Source organism: Heteronotia binoei, chromosome 17 (genome assembly GCF_032191835.1).
Source record: "Heteronotia binoei isolate CCM8104 ecotype False Entrance Well chromosome 17, APGP_CSIRO_Hbin_v1, whole genome shotgun sequence".
Classification (NCBI taxonomy): domain Eukaryota; kingdom Metazoa; phylum Chordata; class Lepidosauria; order Squamata; family Gekkonidae; genus Heteronotia; species Heteronotia binoei.
In genome coordinates, this window is record NC_083239.1 from 26,086,543 (window position 1) to 26,107,681 (window position 21,139).

At 44.0% G+C, this 21,139-nt stretch overlaps 1 protein-coding gene across 12 annotated transcripts in view; it reads left to right on the forward strand.

Annotated features, from left to right (window-relative positions):
• The window catches only part of PTPRU (protein tyrosine phosphatase receptor type U), a 495,642-nt gene that overhangs the window by 173,352 nt on the left and 301,151 nt on the right, over positions 1-21,139 (forward strand). For all 12 annotated transcript variants that reach the window (XM_060257887.1, XM_060257891.1, XM_060257888.1 and 9 more), the window contains exon 2: positions 10,851-10,979. In XM_060257887.1, coding sequence (XP_060113870.1) covers positions 10,851-10,979 — 129 coding nt within the window. The remainder of the gene's footprint in view (positions 1-10,850; positions 10,980-21,139) is intronic.

Here is a 21,139-nt window from a genome sequence, read left to right on the forward strand (position 1 = left end):
CCAAAAGGGGTACTTATGTAGTGTACAAGTAATTAAAGTTGCTGCTAGTGTAGTGATGGCCCCTAGCATGGATGGCTTTGAAAGGGGGCCAGATAGATTCTTAGGGGTCCATCAGTGGCTACTTGCCATGGTGATAAGAGGGACCTCCAGGTGACACAGACCTGGCAACTCTAGCTGTACATGTCCACATAGGCTTTGTCTGTGCAATTCATGATCCTGATCTCAGGTACAGGAACTACAATGCATATACTTGTAGGGACATAGACGTCTGTTCATAACTATATGCTGAATGCATATAATGGGGAAAGGGCTAATGGATATAGCCTCACTCCTCCCATGTGCTTTCATTCTTCCTTGATAGGAGCTTGGAATGGAGGGACCATGGTTAAGGTAGAGCAACTGCCTTGCACGCAGAAGGTCCCAGCTTCAATCCTCAGCTCCCCCTGGTAGCAGGTAGCAGGTAAAGTGAAAGACTCAGAGTCACTGCTTGTGGGAGTAATCTTGAGACCTGGGAGAGTCACTGCTGGTGAGAGTAGACAAGACTGACTTTGCTTGATAACCAAGAGTATGACTCAGCATAAGGCAGCTTCATGTGTTCAGTAGCGTTGCAGCATTTCTGGTTAAAAAGACCAGGTAGAAAGTGATAGGAAAGAACTCTGGCGGACACCTTGGAGAGCTGCTGTCAGTAGACAAGATGGGCCTTGATCAACTAATGGTGTGACTCAAGAGACAGCTTCACATGGGCTCATGTGGGGCTCACAGAGCTGTGATTCAGTGGTAGAGCATCTGTTAGGCATGCAGAATCCCAGGTTCAGTCCCTGGTCTCTCCAGTTAAAAAGGTCCAGGCAGTAGGTGGTGTGAAAGACCTCTGCCTGAGACCCTGGAGAGCTGCTGCCAATCTGAGTAGACAATTCTAACTTTGATGGACTTTGATGGACTTTGATGGACTGATGGTCTGATTCAATATGAGGCAACATTGTGTGTCCATGTGTGTTTATGTGTTTAACTTGTCAGTTGGTTTGCCTTGGGCAATCTATTGACTTCAGGCCAGAAAGCCATGATTCAGACCAAACTCTTTGCAATTCATGCCTTCATTTTGTAGCCACTGTGCTCTCTCCTTCCCCTCTGCCTTGGGCCGCTGCATTCTGATCACCTTGTGAGGCCCTTTAGCTGGCCTTGTGTGTCTTTTCTGAAGCCGAGCAGAATGTCCGGGGGAGAGAAGTGACCACTGCGTTTTGATTGGGGGTGAGGGATAGGGAGTTAAAAAATTAACAAGCCGACAAAATAATAAATAGGCTCTCCTAGTCGGCTAGGCTGTTGGGGGAATGTTTGTTTTTCCTCCTTCTGCTGGCTCAGAGCTTTTCTTAATGTGCCGGCTCTTGTCAGCCCAGGGGGCCGGCATTAATTATTACTGAAGCCCTGCCCTGCGTATAATTTGCGGTTATAATGGAACAATAGGTCAGCGCATAACAAGCTGGGCTGCACCAGTTAACATGCCGTATGATAATAATAATAACAGCCAAAGAAAGACAAACCCAAGTACCTTTTTGGGCTTGGCCGGAGTACAGAGACGCAGTGGAGCATAAAGATGCCCCCAGGGCTGAGCCACAAGGGGATGGCTTGTGTAACTTGCGGCACGCTGTGGTACTGCTCTCTTGCAAAGCTCAGCCTGTGTGCTGGAAGAGGGGCTGACGGGTCTGAGAATACAGTTGCCAACTCCTGGAAGTTTGGGGATTGGAGACTTGGGGAGGGCAGGGTTTGGGAAGGGGAGGAACTTCATCAGGGTATAATGCAGGGTTGTCAACTCTAAGTTGGGAAATTCCTGGAAATTTGGGGGTGGAACCTGGGGAGGGCAGGGTTTGGAGTGGGGAGGGATCTTATCAGGGTTTTGAACTCTGGCTTGGTATATTCCTAGAGATTTGAACGGTAGAACTTGGGTGAGCAGCAGGGTACAATGCCATAGAGTCCATCCTCCAAAGATGCTACTTTCACTAGTGGAGCTGATCTCTGTAGTCTGGAGATCAGTTGTAATTCTGGGAGATCTCCGGAATCTTCCAGAAGTATTGTGGAAGCAATCTTGTTATGTGAATGTTTCTTTGAGCAGTGGTTCCAGACTAAATTGTGACCAGAGGAAAATGTCTGCTTTTTGAAACATGCAATTTAACCTAGGAAGCATGTTGTCGCATTTGGATTGAACTTTGGTCTGCTGGATTGTGGTTCACCTGTTGAATTATTCTGGATACCAGCATGGACTCTTATAGACTTTGTGTTACACATCAATTCCTGTATTGTATAACTATAGTATTTATGGACTTCATTGATGCTTGAGTGCTTATGCACAAGATAAAGAGGACTTTAGTGAATAGTGGTTAAATATTGTATTCAGGGCTTTTTTGGAGCAGGAATGCACAGGAATGCAGTTCTGGCTGGCTTGGCATCAGGGGGTGTGACCTAATATGCAAATAAGTCCCTGCTGGGCTTTTTCTTCACAAAAAGCCCTTTACATGGTGTATTTATGTTTCTCCTATCCACCTGGTTGTTGGTAACCCGCAGGGGTGGCCAATGGTAGCTCTCCAGATGTTTTTTGCCTACAACTCCCATTAGCCCCAGCCATTGGCCATGCTTGCTGGGGCTGATGGGAGTTGTAGGCAAAAAACATCTGGAGAGCTACCATTGGCCACCCCTGCAATAATGGCTGCCCAAGAGATGAGAAAACAGAGCTTTTTCCTTCCCTGTTGCTATTCACAATGAAGCTGCTTTCCACAGAGTAAGACCCTTGGTCCATCATGGTCAATATGCAGACAGGCAGTAGCTCTGTAGAAATGTCAGTCCAAGGTTTGATAAGCAGGTCCATCAAGAACACACAAAGCTGCCTTATTCTGAATCAGACCTTTGGTCTATCAAGGTCAGTACTGTCTACTCTGACTGTCAGTGGCACTCCAGGGTCTCAAATAGAGATCTTTCACATTACCTGCTAACTGAGCCTTTTAATTGGAGATGCTGGGGATTGAACCTGGGACCTTCTGCGTTCCAAGCAGATGGGTGCTCTTCCACTGAGTCACGAGCCCTCCTCATCTGAACTGTTTTGCAGATGTTACCGTGTTGCTAATGCTCATAGCTGCCATTTTTTAAAAAAAGAAGAAATCTCCTTTGAAGTTTGCAGTGTAGACTAATGACTGGGACTCAGCAATCCTCCTGGAGGGCTTTTTTTCAACATACACATTTTTCTCATTCTCTCTGTGCAGACCCTAATAAAAGCAAGCCTGATCCAGGGCATGTGAAGGAAAGAAGTGCGGGTCAGTGGTGGAGCACCTGTTTTGCTTTCTGAAGGTCGCCTTCATTTACTATATTTAGGAAGGCTTGCAAGAGAGTTCTATTTCAGAGGGTAATAGAGGGAGGGCAAACGGCTTTGGGCAGAATTGGCTCTGGTTTCAATATACGTGTTTTGTTTTCTTTCAATCTGTGCCGTTGTATTTAATCTGCCTGTGTGTTTGCTTTCAGTTTACTTTCAATTTGTATTGCTTTTTAATTTTTGATTTTACCTTGCATGTTTTTCCCCCTTTCCCCACTCTTGTTAATGGAATTAGCATTTTTATGCCCTTGCCACTGGTTCTCACATTGCTAGCAGCCTGGAGTCTTAAGGAGAGGAGGTGGGTGGTGCATTAAAAAAAAAAAACTAAACAAGATCCAGCGGTCAATCCCTGGCATCTCCAGGGAAAGGATCTCAGGTAGTTGGTGCTGAGAAAGGCTTTTCTTTGCCTGTGAGTTGCTGCCAGTCAGAGGAAATGATGCTGAACTAGTGGGACCAGTGGTCCTCTGTGTCAAGTCTGCTTAAAACTTTGGTCAAGTGTATATCTAAACTTTGGTTCAGGGGAAAAGCACCCTGGGTAAAGCCATACTGTATTTCATTGCTGCTAGCTTGAACTCTCCTCCCCCCCCCCTCCTTTCCTTTGTTATGTAGCCTTGCTTTGAAATGGGAATATGTGAAAGGGTTAATCAGGCCTTCTCAGGCTTGGCATCGGGGGAGGTTGGAGCCAAGAGATGCTCAAGGCCATACCAGGCCTGAGAACGAAATTGTAACATCAATGTGTGAATGTGCCCTGCATAGTACCCCTCCCTCAAGAATCCCTTTGAAGTGTACCTTAAAAGATTGCATTCTACTGTATGATCTTTAGTCTTTCAATCTTACTGTAGTCGAGAACTATGATATCAATAAACTGGATACTTTGTTTCAACGAAGATTCGTTATTGAATCAGCCAACTCTGAGCAGAGGCACATGGTCACTAATGCTTTGTAGGTACTCTTGGACTACCAGATAAGCAGCAGACACTGCCATTCACGGCTGGCTCTCCTGCCATGCGATTCCCACCTTCTGATTAAGTGATCCCCAAAGGCTTCGGCTACTGTATCCGGTGCCTGTCTTTAGGCTTGCCATTTGTATGCTGAGAATGAGTGTTCCCCCCTCCCCACCCATTTTAATTTGAGACACGAGAGGAAAATGAGGGAGAGGGAGCACAAAGTGACATTAAAGGCGGTACTCCAGGAATGTCCCTAATCTCTTTGGTAAAGACCACAGCGATAGGAGGGATTCCTAGGGCGTCACCTGAAAGTGAACGCATGCTCTGATCTTCCATTGGAAGTAATGTCACATCTTCTGAGATGCTCCAGGAATCTCCCGGTCCCTGAAGAATTCACCATAGAAATTGAAGAAATTCTGAGACCAGTGCACAGAAATGTTGTGACATTTCCCTGAAACTCCACCCATCTTAGAAACCATCCCAAATATCTCTTGGCATTTGCTGTCACAGTGATGGCAGCCCTGTCCATATCTTAGATGCTTTTGCTGTCAGGAGGGATTGTAGGTCATGGTTATAGTACATGCTTTGCAGGTCTGAGGCTTGATATCTGGCATTGTCAGTTAGGGAAGTATCTTTGGTAGCACATATGTTGGGAAAGACTTTGCCAGAGATCCTGAAGAAGTTGCTGCTGGTCAGAGGAGAGGATGCTGAGCTAAAGGGACCGGTGGTCCTGTAAGCATAAGCACAATGTCAATAATGTGTGGAAGTTCCCTAGCAATACTCAGTTTGCAGGATAAACCACCAACTATGGTCTCTCAGCTCGTACAATAGGTAGATCAGTCTGATGGAGCCTGATGGATTTTCTTAAGCCAAAACAAGGGATGTGCTGATTGCTCTAGCATTTTTATCCAAGCTCAGCCCTGAATCTTGAACTTGCCTCTTACTGATAGCAGCCTATTAGCAGGTATGGCCATGGCTCATCTTCCTATGGTGCTACACATCCTGTTCAATAGTGCCTTCCTTTTGCTTGGCCTCTCCCCCCCCCCCCCCAAGCTGTAGCTGAAGCTCTACGCAAAGGACAGATTCCTTTCCGTTTTGCCCTCCCCGCTAGGGCTATATCTTCTTCCAGAGCATGTCCTTTCCCATAGCTTGGTAGTGATGGTGGAAAGGGCTGTTGTTGCAGCTGACTTATGGCCACCCCATAGCCTTTTCAAGGCAAGAGACGTTAACAGGTAGGTGGTCATTGCCTGCCTCTGGGTAGCAACTCTGGTATTCTTTGGTGGTCTCCCAAATACTAACCGGAGATGATCCTGCTTAGCTCCCAAGATCTGATGAGATCAGGCTAGCTTGGGGTATCCAGATCAGGATTCTCATAGCTTACCCACCCTCATGTCTGCAAATCCCCAAAGAAGAGGCATACAACTCCTAAAGAACAGGTTCTTCACACATAAACACACATGCAGCTGCTTTACCCTGAGCTAGTCCACTGGTCCATCAAAGTCAGTATTGCCTTCTCAGACTGGCAGCAGCTCTCTAGGGTCTCAGGCTGAAGTCTTTCACATCACCAGTTTCTGGTCCCTTGCACTGACGATGATGGGGATTGAACCTTGGACCTTCTGCATGCTAATCAGAGAGGCTTTTTCTGCTGATCCACAGCCCCTCCCTTTCTAAATTTGGTTTGAGTCCCTGTTGGTGAGAGAAACAAGATAGTTTGTAAATATTTTAAGTGAATAAATGTCAATAAATACATTTAAATTTATATTGTGACAGCCAATGGCCACATACAATAAATCTTTTCTACTTTCATTTAAATTTAAATAAATCGAAATAAATTTAAACACAACTGAAGTATAAAATCCCAGGCTTAAACGCAATTGAAGTATAAATTCCCAGGCTTGTACAAGAACAAACAGCAAGTCTTCTAAAATATTATGTTTATTTGCAGAGAACTCAATGCATCCCACTTGGCCCCTCTTTTGATACTGTCCAGTGTGATTTGAACTGTTTGCTGCTTTCATTTTCATTTTCTCTTGAACTACATTTGATGTTAGCTGAGAGTGTGTTTGTATTGTTTTCCCGAATCCGAAGGCCTTTGGGATTTACATGACAATGCTTATTGCGTTTTCTCAGCCGCACATCCTATTTTAATAGGATTTACTTCAGCAAAATCATGTAACAGATTGTAGCTTTCAGCACAATTTAACTTGAGTCCAAAGTATTGCCTAGTGTGCTTATGTACATCACAGTTGCGGAGCTGGATTTTGACCTGCTATTTGTGTTGCCCTCCAAGTAGGACCTTGAATTTCCACTGATCCTCAGGCTATAGAGATCAGTTCTCTTGGAGAAAAACAGCAGCTTTGTAGGGTAGACACTGTGGCATCACATCTCTGCGGAGCTCCCCCCCCCCTCTTCAGACTCCATCCCCAAATCTCCAGGCGTTTCCCAATCCAGAGTTGGCAACCATAGCTTTTCTTAGAACAATTATGAATTTTTTCCCTTTTAGAACAAACTTACAAGACAAACTTAGAAGCTAAAATGACTAAATCACAGCTATTATACTTTAGTCAGGTTACAAGAAGAGAAGAGTCAATGGAAAAGACAATAATGCTAGGAAAAGCTGAAGGCAGCAGGAAAAGAGGAAGACCCAACATGAGATGGATGGACTCAGTCAAGGAATCCACGGTCCTCAGTTTGCAAGACCTGAGCCAGGCTGTTAAGGATAGGACATTTTGGGGACACTAATTCATGGGGTTGCCATAAGGTAATGGCATCACACACACACGAGCAAACACCGATCTTGATATTAAATTAGTAAAAGATGCTGTTGCATGATGTAGACAATATAAAGCAGATAGGGTAGATCCTTCAGCATGATGTAATGGGAGCAGGGTGCCTAGGCAGTGATCCTTGATATGATATTAGGGTGTTACAAGCATCACACCACATCGATTGAGCTCCTGCTGATTTTCCCAGGCATTTCTTCCTGCTGCCCAGATGACCCGCAGTAGGCAAAAGGAACTCAGGACAGGAGATGTCCCCCATGGGAAGATGGGAATCCTACACAGAGTCTCTCCCAGATTGCTGTTATCTCCATGAAAAAATCAGTTATAATTGTGGGAGAAGTCCATGACCCACCAGGAGATTGGCAGTCTTACCTATGGCATAGTGCCATGCCTTCCTACCTTGCCCGCTTATCTTAAATACCTCTGCTTATTCTCTCACATTGGTGTCACACTTCAATGGGTGCAGATGTGCAAAAGCCCAAATCTTGTGGTCTGTTTCCCCTCCAAATAACTATAAAGAGACTTTTTGGTACACATGTCCTATTCAGATGTGGAATGTGTGTATGGGCATTGGGGTGTGCTGGAAGTGGGATACACATGCTTGGTGGACTGGGTGGAAAGATGTGACCTTACTCCTCTGCCACGTATAAGGAGAAGCTAAGGGATGGAACTTCCTGCCTTTCTTGTCTTTCCAAACATCACTCTGCACATACACTGTGAAAAATCACAGACAGAAATATGATTTCACACTTCCTGCTTGGTTCTCAAATCCTTTTGGTAGCCATGGAGAGATGAATTTTGTGTGTGTGTCTGTGTGTGTGTGGGGATATTACTGCAAATATTCAGGATGGCATTCCTTCCCGGTTTCTTCTCTTTAAATTGTCATTACTGCAGCTCCTGCTGGAATCAAACATTCCCTATTCCATTTCTCTTTCTAGTTCTTGATTCTTTCCGTTGGATGCAGTAGAAAAGAGCAAGAGTCCAGTAGCTCAGGAAAGCTCATACCCTGCCACAAGTTTTGTTAATTTTTAAGGTGCTTCAGGATTCTTGCTCTTACTACTGCTACAGAGGCTACACATTTTGTTGGACGGCTTCATTTCTCCGCTTTTCACCGTTGGCTTTATACATAAATTTGTACTGCTTGCTCACTTTGTATGAATTGCTTGTACAACATATGTGACAAGGATAGGCAACCCTTGACCTTGCATTCCAGACAATTTAGCACAATGCATTGAGCTGGTTCTCCATCCAAGGGACAAAAGTGAGTCTCTGAGGCACTGGGACTTAGCTTGTTTCCAGCAAGTCTAGATGAATTAGGACTGTCAAAGCCCCTGCTGGGGATAGGGGAGGCCCTTTCCCCAGGTCCCATTGCTCACCACTGCTTGGAGAGGCAGCAGGAGAATTTTTGATTAAGTGAAGCATCATATTTTACCATAGAGTTTTCAGCAATTCCTAGAGCTATCTTTTGTCACTTCCAGGGCAGCTCTAGGGATCAATGGAAACTCCACCACACATCAACATCTTCTCAGGCAGATCTGGCAGGGCTTTTGCCATCCAGGCCAAAATGATTGTCCTTGGTGTATGATATTTATACATATGATATATGTCATCCATGTATTACGTAGCTTTTATTTATATATTGGCTGTGAAATCAGAGCTGACTTATGGCAACCCTGTAGGGTTGTCAGACCCTTGGTTTGGGTGGGGTTTCCCCTGATTTTGGGGGCTCCAATCCACTGCCTGCCACCTGGCTGTCAGGGGAAGCTCCACACCCAAACAGCCCCTTTTTGCGTCAGCGTCATCATGCTGGCCACATTGCATGGTGATACTCTAGCATTTTGGCCAAAAGTATATGGTAACCATAGAATGTTGACCAAAATGTTTGCGCATCATCCCATGACATGTCCGGTGTGATGGTGTCACTTCAGCATAATGTCATCACGCTGATGACATCATGTACAGTGATGTCACCCCTGCCCTTCCCACTCCTGGAAGGCTTACTCTCACCCCCTGCCAGCCGGATAAGTAAACCTGGCAAACCTATGACCCTGTAGGGTTTTCAAGGCATGATATGCTTAGAGGTGGTCTGCCTAGTGACCCTAGTATTTCTTGGTAGTGTTTCCCATCCAAATACGAACCATGGCTGACCCAGCTTCTGAGATCAGTCAAAATCGGACTAGTCTGGGCTTTCCAGGTCAGGGCATTACTTCATTGATGCACAATTAATGTTGAAAATTATGTTCTTTCTAAGGGGAAAGTTAGGTGTGAGTAAATGGAAAATAGTACAAACAATAACAAATTTGAGTTTTGGTTTGCTTGCAGAAGATATAAACTTGAAATGATGATTTGGGGTTGCAACTGCAGGAGTGAGAAATTAGAAAGTATCCTTAGTTGGGGCATTAGCAAAACAGTAGCTAATTTGCCAGTCTCCTATTAAAGACTATGAATATGCGAGAGAGACTTCCATTATTTCTGATGAAGATTAATTGTCCATGAAGCAATCCACGATGGGGAGAAAAGTGTTTTGTCCTCCCTGGGGCTCTTATAATCTCCCTTTTTTCTGTTTGGTTCTCTCTTCCTTTACTATCTCCTGCCTTAACATGTTTCATATTGCAAACTATAATTTTATATTCACCCACCTGCCGTTTTTATGTTGTCTTTAGACAGGAAATGTGACTCCTTATTTGGTTTAAATTACTCCTGTCTCTGAAATGGAGGCGCTTAAAACCTGCTGTTTGATGGCGGTTTACACTAAGTAAACCTTTTCATCCCGCAACCAAAGATATGATCCCGGCTATCACTAGGAATTCCCCCTACCCCACCTTATGACCTAGTTTAAGGATGGTGAAAAGTTGATGACAAGCACAACATTTTGGAGCTATTCTTGCTGTATTCAGGGTAAACCATCTTTTCTTATCCAGCGAGGAGTTTAAGGAAAAAATGTATCCGTGCATTTGTAGCAAAAGCTCGCTGTGGATTGTCCTGATAGGCTAACACCCATGTCATCCCCAAGACACCCCATGATATTTGTAGTAAAAGCTAGCTGGATTGTGAATTGCCCTGATAAAAGCTGGCTGTGGATTGCCCTGATAAAATAGTGCCCATGTCATCCCCAAGACACTCCATCATGTTTGTAGTAAAAGCTAACTCTGATTGGCTTGCACCCATGTAAACCTCATGGCATTCCACTTTTGCAGTTTCAAAGACTCTCAGGTTTGTTCATGTGCTCCTTTCCCCTCTGTTTGGAGATGCCTTGCGCCCATCTAGCCTCCCCCCCACAAGTCCCTGGGCATTCCCAATCATGTCCCAGTTGTAATCAAGAGTATTTTGCTAGAGTTCATTATGGTTCAGTTGGGTTTTCTAATGTGCGAACTGTACTTACTGCATTCTGTTTCAGCTCACTGTTCAAAAAGAAGCTTTTAATATCACTCAATGACTCAGTTTCTTTCCCAGCACTGAATTTCGTAACAGAACCTTTCCCTTCTCTACCTAGCAGACTATGGATTAATTCAGCTTGAGGAGGACCTTTCTGTTCCACATTTTGTGTCTTAAACAGATGCCAATACATTTGATAGCACAGAGTTTCTTAATTTCCTCAGAATATTTCAAACAGCACAATCTATTGGGAGGGTGGGGCCTATTCAGCAGAAATCTGTCTGGATTTATTAGCTTTTTAAAGCTATCCTTATAGGGTTAAATGTTGGGGGTCTTTGTTGCACGGCTGTACATTACTAATTCATGCCATTGTTTCTCTTTGTCTCCACACAGCTGGCTGTACCTTTGAGGAAGATGGGGACCTAAACCAATGTGAGTATAGCCAAGGCGTAGAGGACGACTTTGAGTGGGAGCTAGTCCAGAGCTACGTCATGCCCCATCTAACCTCTGATCTTCCCCATGGTGAGTTTGAACACGGGCTAGCAAATTCGTTCTGGTATAAGCTGTTGGGGCTGGGCTGGCATCGGAGACTCACATGGTTGGGGGCCTATTGAGACCCACAGCCTGGCAGAATGCTCATCCTTGATGGGAGACACTATGTTGGATGCCTGTTTTCCGGCAGGTGGGCTTTTCTGCACTATCCTTTTTTGCCACTTGCACATTTAAAGTGGAGGGAAGTATGCCACAGATACAGTGATATAATATTGAAGCGACCCCTAGAGGGAGTAAAACAAATGCAGGAAAGAATAAAAAGTAACAAAGCAATAAGGGTACACTTGCAGTGAAAAGAAGAGTATGGAAAAGCCTGGAGAAAAGTCTGGAGGTGGTAGAAGAAGTTGAGATCAAAAGGATGGTGTTCTGCTCCCTTCTTTGGGTACACCTGCCAAGAACCACCACAGGCCCCAGACAAAGATGCCCCTTTTTCTGCAAGTGAAAGCAACTTACATTTTTAACCGGTGTTGTCTCTATCAGATATATCAGAGGCAACTAGTTGTGGCAACGAAAGGGAATCTCCACATTCTGAGGCAGTAAACCTCTGAATACCAGTATGAAGAGGCAACATCAGGGGAAGGCCTCAATCTTTGTATCCTGTTGTAGGCCCTCCAGAGTAACTGCTGTACTAGATGGACCATTTGTATGGTCTTTCTATGCAGAGGATGGCAGATACCACTTTAGCTACTTCCCATCCAGCACTCTGTACCATCCTATACTTTCAATTCTATCTGTCCCTACCAGTCACCACCTAGATGAACCTGACTTTACAGGCAAACTAATTGCAAGACTTGCCTAGATCTGTGGGCCCTATGGACTTTTGACTTGTGTCTCTTCGCTCCCTTTCTTGGTGGCTCTGACCTGAAGTACTAATGGTGGATATTGTGCTTTTTTTTTTTTTAATTTCTCTGAATTTCAGGACAACATTTGTGAGAAGTTCACTGAAAGTACCATTTAAAACTAAATTTGAAAATGCCTGAAATTCAAAAAGTGTAATCCTGATTCAATCTCTGAATATTGCCAGATTGTGTTGCAAACTTTTGTTTCAGCTCTAGTATCCACTGTGCTTTAGGTTGCACTGAGGATTCAGTCTGCACTGGCTTTGTGGGTGTCCCTGTGCATTATCCATGGTGTGGATTGTGGCAGTGCCACACACCAAAATGCTCTGTGTAGATGCATGTGAACTTTTTCTCCCTCTCCCAAAATACTAGAACTCAAAGCTATTCAGTGAAGTTGATGGACAGTAGATTCAGAATGGACAAAAATAAATAATTCTTTACACAGAGAGTGATTAAAATGTGGAATTCACTGCCATAGGCTTAGATAGCTTTAAAAGGGGATTAGATAGATTCATGGAAGATAGGTCAATCAGTGGATGTTAGCCGTGGTGACTAAAGGGAACCTTCATGTTCAGAGCCTGTCAACCTCTGAACAGCAGTGCCAGGAGGCAACATCAGGGGAAGGCCTTGGCCTCTATGTTGTAGGACCTCCAGAGGAACTGGTTGACCACTGTGTGAGACAGACTGCTGGGCTAGATGGACCACTAACCAGTGGGTAGGTTATGTGGGTAGGTTCAAGTTGTGACTTGAGATGAAAGCTCTATGGATACACAGAGGGGAGTATTCCTCCCACAAAGACAAGGTGCACCTATGTTGGTTTTCATAGTTTCTAGACTGAGCTGGATTTGATAGGATAGCCAGTATTCATACACGGTAATATCTGTACATCTATTGCTTTATATGAAAATGAGTGTGCAACTGAAAAGCTAGCATTTTCCCTCTTAAATTTACCTCACCATGTCAGCACTTTTCTGCTCAACAGAATTAGCAGTGTAGGAGAAAAGTCCTTCAGATAACAGAGTACAGTGAGGTAAGTTAGGGGCAAGAGTAGAGAGCCTCATACTCCTACTCTGGTGCTTAAGCCAGCGTGACCTGTAAATAGATATGTGGCTACCCTATTGTACCTGTTGTGACTGTCTCTATGTGGCATATGAAGAAATGGCAGCCATCTTGTTATTGGAATCTCTGCAGCATTTAACCCGTATGGTCTTGTACTTTGACTTTCCTAGTATGTTAGAGGACTGACCTCTTTTGGGCTTCTGTTTCCCACCCCCCTAGCCATTAACTGGAGGCTAGGAATGATCACTCAACCTAAGAGTCAAGTTCAAGTCATCCTGTGCATTGCTGAGGGCTAGATGGTGTGAAGACTGTCATATAGAATAGATTTAGACCATAGAAATGGCAGAAGGTCTGACTGAAAGGTCAAAGCTTCCACAGCAAGAGAGATTGAATGAAGGATACATCAGTATGCTATTAATATTTCTTTTCCTGACTCTGGGATGACCATATTGGTTTTAACCCAAGGGGTGGAACTTATTTTCATTCTCAAGTATGAAACTGTGGACAGAACAGCATATTAAACTTCATTTTCTTTTGGCGTTTCAATTTTTCGTTGTGATTTCTTTCCTGTATTGTCAGCACAATGCATTACATCCTGGTCTTAAGTGCAATTCTGATTTTTTTTTTTGACAAGCATCTGGAACAATTTGCAACTGAATGGAAGTTTGCAAATGACGTAAAGATAGGGGAGATTGGTGGTGAATAATGATGAAAACTTGGCAGTCATACATAAAACGATCTGGATTGCTGGGTAAGCTTGGCTTGTTCTCACAATACACACATTAAGGTAGCCAAATACAAGGTCATACATCTAGAATGACAGAGTAAGCAATTTCCTGGGCAACTATATCTTTAAAAAGCAGTGACATTCTGGAAGGGACTTAATGGTCACTTGGAATTTGGTCTTTGAATATATTTTTTAAAAAAATCCCCCCAAGCAATTATTCTTCCCAGGTAGCAATTAATTTCCCTCTTACATAAGATACTTTGGGTTGAATCCAGCCAACTGTCTTGCTCAGTGTCACTCAGTTTCCCTAAATTCTCCAGCTCCCTTCGCATATGGCTTTTGTTTATGCAGGTTTCATGGTCTCTGGCACAGGAAGTTTGGTGGTCAAAGGCGATCCCCTCCTCCCTTTTTCATTAACAGCAAACCTGATTGGATCCAGCCCTTTATTCACTCAAGAAGTGCCTAGCATATTTGCAGGCCCAGCATATCATAGGGGTGTATGACATATGGCTGTGTGTGGCCCAGCAGAACCATTTTCTGTGGTCCACAGCACCTTCTGCTAAGGCAGGGGGAGCAAGACACTGACACAAAGGTATTCCAATCCATTCCAGCCTCTTCCACATCTAAGAACAAGGATATGACAAGATGATTCTGGTGTGTGTGTGTGTGGAAAGAATACCAGCTGACCAACTGAGAAGCCCACCCCAACTGTTACAGGTGATATCACAAGGTGGGCCCCTTTGTTCCAGTCAGCAGCTATTGTTCTAGTCAGCATCTATTATGGCTCATGTAAGTGTTGAAGAAGAGGAGGAGGAGAAGGAGGAGATTGGATTTATACCCTGCCCTTCACTTGAAGTCTCAGAGTGGCTTACAGTCTCCTTCCCGTCCCCACAATAGGCACCCTGAGAGGTAGGTGGGGTTGCGGGGGCTTTGAGAGAACTGCTCTTGAGAGAATAACTCTGAGAGAACTGTCAGTGGCCCAAGGTCACCCAGCAGCTGCATGTAGAGCAGTAGGGAATCAAACCCAGTTCCCTAGATTAGAGTCAACTGCTCTTAACCACTACACTAAACTGGAGTTATTCACGCCTGCATTAGCAAGAGGCTGTGATTGGCCACCCATCCTAGTTGATTCAGTACAAATAATTCTTTCTGATGCTAGAGCTGAATGATGTGATGAAAGGCCTGTGTAGGGCTATGGCTCAATTTCTGCTTGGTGTGCAGAAGGTCAATCCCTGACATTCCAGTTAAAGGGAACTACTAGTACGCTTATTGCTTTGTTTAGGCGTTGTATGTTTCTTTATACAGCTGTTTATACTTTTCTCCTCAGTGGAGGCAAGTCAATGATAGGACTCAAACTGAGGCAGCTTCAAGTAAATCTGGGTCTAACCACGTGTGATGTAAACCGATGCTGTACAGATTCTCTCGTGATGCATCCAAAGTTCTGTGTTTACCTATTTATAGTGGATTGTTTTTTTTTTAATTTTTTTGCTTAAATAAATAATCAGTGCATGTATATTTGTGTTTCAAACAGCCAAATGTTCATGTAAATTTCCAGGCCAGGGGCTAACAGGAAGGCCCATGGAGACTCAAATGGTAGCGCAGACATAATGGATGTGTTTCAGTCTCCATGGTTACTATTATATAGACTTGGCAAAGAAGGTATCGTGGGAATGGATCTACCAACAAAAAAGTGTTGCGAGCAGTCTGAAGTTGGCAAATAAAACTGATTTTTTTATCGGAAGGGTCTCTGTAAAGTTGATGTTTTTCATAGCCTTGTACTCGCTTTGTGAAGTAAATCATCTGGCCCAAGAGCTGCCAAGGGTGATAAATCACATCTATAATGATTTTACATTTATTGGTAAAAGGAGGTTTTTGCTTGTGCCCTACCTGTGGAGTTCATCAAGTATTTTAAGATATTAAAAAATCTACATGCACCTCCCCCCTTCCCAGAAACAGAGTCCCATAGCATAAGGAGAAGAGATCTCCGGGATCTTTTGTGAAGCATAATCTAGCGGCAGCCAGAGATCAAGAGGCCTGGGCAGCTGCCTTTTGGAAATAGTGGAGAGAATTGGTCTGAGGGAGGTCACAAAGAGTGCCCTGTGAGAAAGCTGAAGTTGTGTTCAAGGAGAAGTACAGTTGTCTGGAGGAGAATATTAGTTGTATAAGAGCTCTGCTGGAACCTACCAGTGGTTCATCTAGTCCAACATTCTGTTTTGCACAGTGGTCAACCAGATGCCCTGGTATGCCAGTAAACAGGGCATGGAGGCCAAGGCCTCTGCCTGATGTGACTTCCCAACACTGGTATCCAAAGACAATTTCCATAAAACATAGAGGTTCTCCTGGCTTGTAGCACTGCTGTTGAATCCCGCAAATTTAATTTCTTGTTGTGGAAAAGAAAATTATTAATTGCACCACTAGCTGAGGCAGGCTGTTGTTTCTTCCTCCCCACACACTGACTTGGACTGGTTGGTTGACCTTTGTCTCTCTATACCCCTGTTCGATTGTCAGTTATATCTCAGTTACAACCAGCCCTTTCACCAGATATCAATGAAAGTTGTTTTCAGAATTGCAGTTTGTGATTCAGTGAGATGACAACTGCTTTGTGACCACTAGCACTAGCAGTAACAATAACAGTAACAGTAACAAGCAACAACAATCTCTTTCTGCTGATGGAATGGAACAGAAGGATTACTTCTAAAAGTTGGTAGAAGCAACAGTGAAACATGGCTCTCTCAAGACCTAGAGGGGCTAACATGGTTACACAAAGCTTTCTTATCTACTTTTCTTGTAAACCTGCTGGGACCAATGGAGTTTAGAGGGAAGCAGATGAGCTGTGTTGTGTTCCATTCCTACAAGAAAGTGAGAGATCGCCCAATTTCTTGGTGGGCGGGCTGATCAGGTGGTGGTGGTGGGACTAGGGTTGCTAGCTTCAGGTTGGGAAATATCTGTAGGTTTGGGGGAGGAGCCTGCAGAGGGTGGGGTTTGGGGTAGAAAGGGTTCTGAGTTGAGTATAATGCCATAAAGTCCACTCCTAAAGCCGTCATTTTCTCCAGGGGAACTGATCTCTATAGTCTGAAGACCAGTTGTAATTCCAAAAGATCTCCTGGACTTTGGCTACTCTTGGTGGGATTTCCCTTGGGCCACTGACCCTGGCAGCTGCCTAATCATGCTGACTCTCAGTGCCAGGCCTGCTGATTGTTTGGTCTGAAAAAATAACTCAGTCATAAATGTGTGTATACACAAATCTTACCTTTGGCATTATGAACACTTAAGAGATCTTTCACTCTGGTCTTTTTGCAAGTAAAGATTATATGCATTAATTGACCTTCAAGAATCTGTGGTTCAACCCAATAGAATTCTTGACAAGGTAATTGTTTTCAGTTCTTTTATTCCTCCGCCTTCCCTGTTGAGTTTTGAAGTAATTACAGAGCACCACAGGGTTTTGAATTTAATATGGTAGATCTTTCCTAATGAGAAGATGACAGAAACCAGTCACCAACTACTGGCTTTCACTTAGCACTGCTTATGATGTAAAGTCCGAGTGCTGAAACAGTGCCATCTGGAACCATTGCCCACAAATTAGGGATATTACCAAAATTTCATGTTTCAGTTTGAAAGTTCATGTTTCTTTTCTGGTTTCTCCACATTCAGGATGATACTGCAGTTGTCCTTCTCCTGATCTAAGTAGAAGTTGCATATAAATATCATATAAAAATGGCATAACTGAAACAAAAATCTGGAAATTTGCCACAGAAAACAGGTAGGATAAATATATATAATATATAGATAGCACAAACAGGAGACTTGCAAGAACTTGGCAGGGGGGGAATCTCATTTTCTACTCTCCCATTTCATTTTTCCCTTCCGGGCAGCCCCTGTATCCTTTCCCCTTTCCCTGTGTCCTTCTTTCCTTCCCATGCACAGCCAACCAACCTTTATCTGCCCCACCAACTTTCCTCTTCTCTTATTAGCAGCTTGTCCCTAGGAAAACTTAGTATGGTACCAGCCACTGGATTGCAAAAGTTGCATGGTGGGGGAGACGAAAAGTCTGGTAGCCCTTGTATCCTCACATCTCCCTGCTTTCTTCCCATCTACCAGCCAACATACCTTTCATCTGCCCTATCTTTAGCTCGGTATGTCTATACAGAGACTTCCTCTGCAGTGGAGGACCCAAAGCAGTTTACATAATTTCCCTCTCTTCCATTTTATCCTCTGTGAAGTGGCTAAGCTGAGAATCTGCAACTGGCCCAAGATCACTCAATGAACTTCCATGGTAGAGTGGGGTTTCAAACCTGGATCTCCCAAGATCTTCATCTGAAATTCTAACCATAACAGCACACTGGCTTTTGTGGGGAAGCTGCTATTGGACCGTAGCAAGCAGCCAGAGGTTGGTGAGTCACGCAAGTCATGTGGTATCAAGTGCTCTGCATGGGCCTGATGAGTCCTCCCTCAGCAGTCAAAACAGTCCTGGAAAGACCCCTGCCCCTGCCTTTTATTGACAGAAACCACAGCTTGAAGGCTGACATTACACTGGTGGTAGCCTGACAGTGACCACTGAATGCATTCATTTCCAAAAGCTACAAGTGCTGCATCTGTTATAGGAGGGTTACACCCAATGCGAAATTTTTAAAAATGATTTCAGATTGTTCTGCAAACCTGGGGTATGTTTCAGGTTTATAGAAAAATCTGTTGTATCTTCATTTCTCCAGTCCCTGGATTTAAGTATCCATGGATTTGGACATGCTGAAAATTATATGGAAATAAAATACATATTTGTTGATCCTTAAAAAAATACATGTACAGATTTCCTATACAGAATGGTGTTAATAACACTGCATTGGTGAAATGAAGGATTCTGGCTCAGAAACTTTTTCTTAAAGTCTTGTCTTGTCTACAAATACTGAGTGAGATGGAATCCCAAGCACTGGGCTATACTCAATGGTAATTAGCCACTTCCCCCGTGTTGTAAAAGAGCCTTACAAATTGAAACCAGAATCCAAATTCTGTCATCTGCTTATCAACGTCAAGTATTGATACAAGAATTTCCGTAGTTGGAGTTCATTCTCAGTTTCTAGGAAACATTAGATCACAGTTTAATGTGGTGAATTATCTAGCTTTTTGTTGGGATAAAGAGTGTGGGGAGAGGAGGAGAACTGGCAACTGGTCCGGAAACCCAGCGTTAAATAATGTCCATGAGAGAATTCATCTGTTTTTCAGCAGTTTCCGCAGGAAGCATCTGCCTAATGCAGATTGATCTGTGTTTGCTGAGATGTAATCCTGAATTCCATAGAGTTGTGGAGTCCCTGTGCATTTTGATGGAAGCAGATAATCTGAACATGCAAAGGAGACATTGATGCACATCTGTTCCCTTGACCAAATTGAACAGAAGAACCATTGTGGGCAGGGAGTGTCATGTGTGGGTCAAATTTCACATGCCTGGAAAACCTTGCTGGGTCTCATTTCCAATTTTTACTCCTATTGTTCACTCTGACATACCTTTCTTCTAGATGCCCCTTGATATCTTTTGTCCTGCCTCACTCCATTCCACTGTTTCATGCCTCCTCCCCTGTTTCCCCGGCTTTTTGGTAGCCAAACCAGAATAGATGCTTCCCTGGGTTAGCCTCCATTTTGTAGAGTCTTGGGGCACCTTTGAAAAGCACCACAGGTGCCTGATTCTGGTCAAGACTGTCTGAGGGAGGAGAGGCTCTTGCCTTTCCACTAGTGCTGCTTTTTCAACCTGAAGCAATGTTAGGAGGGCATTGTTTGCCAGCAAACACCCCCCAGATACTGTTTTGGGATGGGAAAATGGGAGTGCAGAACCCCCTTTCCCCATGGCATGGTGGTCCCCATGCCATGGTTATAATCAGGCTCTTACAGTGCTCTTAAAAGAGGCTCCGGAATTCCACAAGATGGGGGAATGTCCCTGGGATGAACCTGAGGATGATGTCTCATCTAGTTTGGTCATGGACCTCTTGTAACTGGCTACCGAGCCACTCCCAAGTGCAATTCAAAGTGTTGTTTTATGACCTTCAAAGCGACTTTGGTATCTGAAGGATCTGTCTTCTCCCCTATGTCCAGGGATTAAGATCACAGGGAGAGGCCCTTCTGACTATCCCATCAATCCAAGAAGATTTTTTTGGTAGTTACACAAGAGAGAGCCTTTTCAGTGGCAGCTCCACGATTATGGAACAACTTGAAGCAATGTTAGGAGGGCATTGTTTGCTAGCAAACACCCCCAGGCACTGTTTAAGGATGGGAAAATGGGAGTGCAGAACTCCCTTTCTCCTTTCCCCATGGCATGGTCTCCATGCCATGGTTGTAATCAGGCTCCTATAGTGCTCTTCAAAGGGGCTTAGGGAGGTGTGCATAGATCCTTCACCTCCACAGTCTCTTGAATGTGTAATCTATAGTAATTAAGTTTTATCGTCACAACTGACTCATGGTGACCCCCTCATGGGGTTTTCAAGGCAAGAGATGAGCAGAGGTGGTTTGCCATTACTTTCCTCTGCATAGCAACCCCTGTCTCTCTTGGTTGTCTCTCATCCAAGTACTAACCTACTTTAGCTTCTTAGCTTTCACAAGCTCAGACTAGTCTGGGATATTTAGGCTGCTTTGTGTGATCTACACCATCTCTCCCCCCCCCCACGCCAGGCTACAGGTCATGTGCACAACACCTTATTCGAATTCAAATGTACTTGGGTTGTGTGGAGACAGATCCCTTGAACATGTGATAACTCATGACCTTGTTTCCCACTCCCCCATGCATTCATTTTGCTCATTGGGGTGATGTAAACCCATCCCCAAACACAGCACAGAAGATCTCTGAGGTTCTTATTTCAGTATGGTGTGGTGTGGTAGTTGGAGTGTCTTACTTAGAACCAGAGGTCATTTTGTAGAAAAAGAGGTGCTGGGGCTAATTAACAAAACTCATTTGCATATGCTACACACCCCTGACATCACCAGAAGGTGTACTAAATTGTATCAGCTCGGCATCTACCTTAAAATGCTTCTTAAATTATAATTGTCATAATAAAACCTTACTCCCATCATTAAAATTACTTTCTCCTATGTGGCCACAGCGGCATGACGAAGATTTCCATCTGTCTGCTTTGTATGTTTTGGTTATTTTCTCATATTTTTTTTTGTGTGGAAAAATATTAGAAAGTTTCTCAATCTTATAGTTCAGCAAAATTCTCACTGGAGTGTGTGTGTTTGGGGGTAAACAATAGAGCAATTATTTTTTTTTGGGGGGGGGAGGGGTTTAAGAAAGAAAGAAAGAGCACAATAAAATTTAGAGGTTTCAGATCGCTGCTCCTGTGAGCTCCTGCCCAAAATGAGGCCTGTTTAGACTTGGGAGATCCAGTTTTCAGTCCCCACTCCGCCGTGGAAATTTGCTGAGTGACCTTGAGCCAGTCAGTCTCTCCCAGCCTAACTTACAAGGTTGTTGGGAGGATACAGTAGAGAAGGGGAGAAAGTTGTAACCCACACTGAGTAGAAAAGAGGGG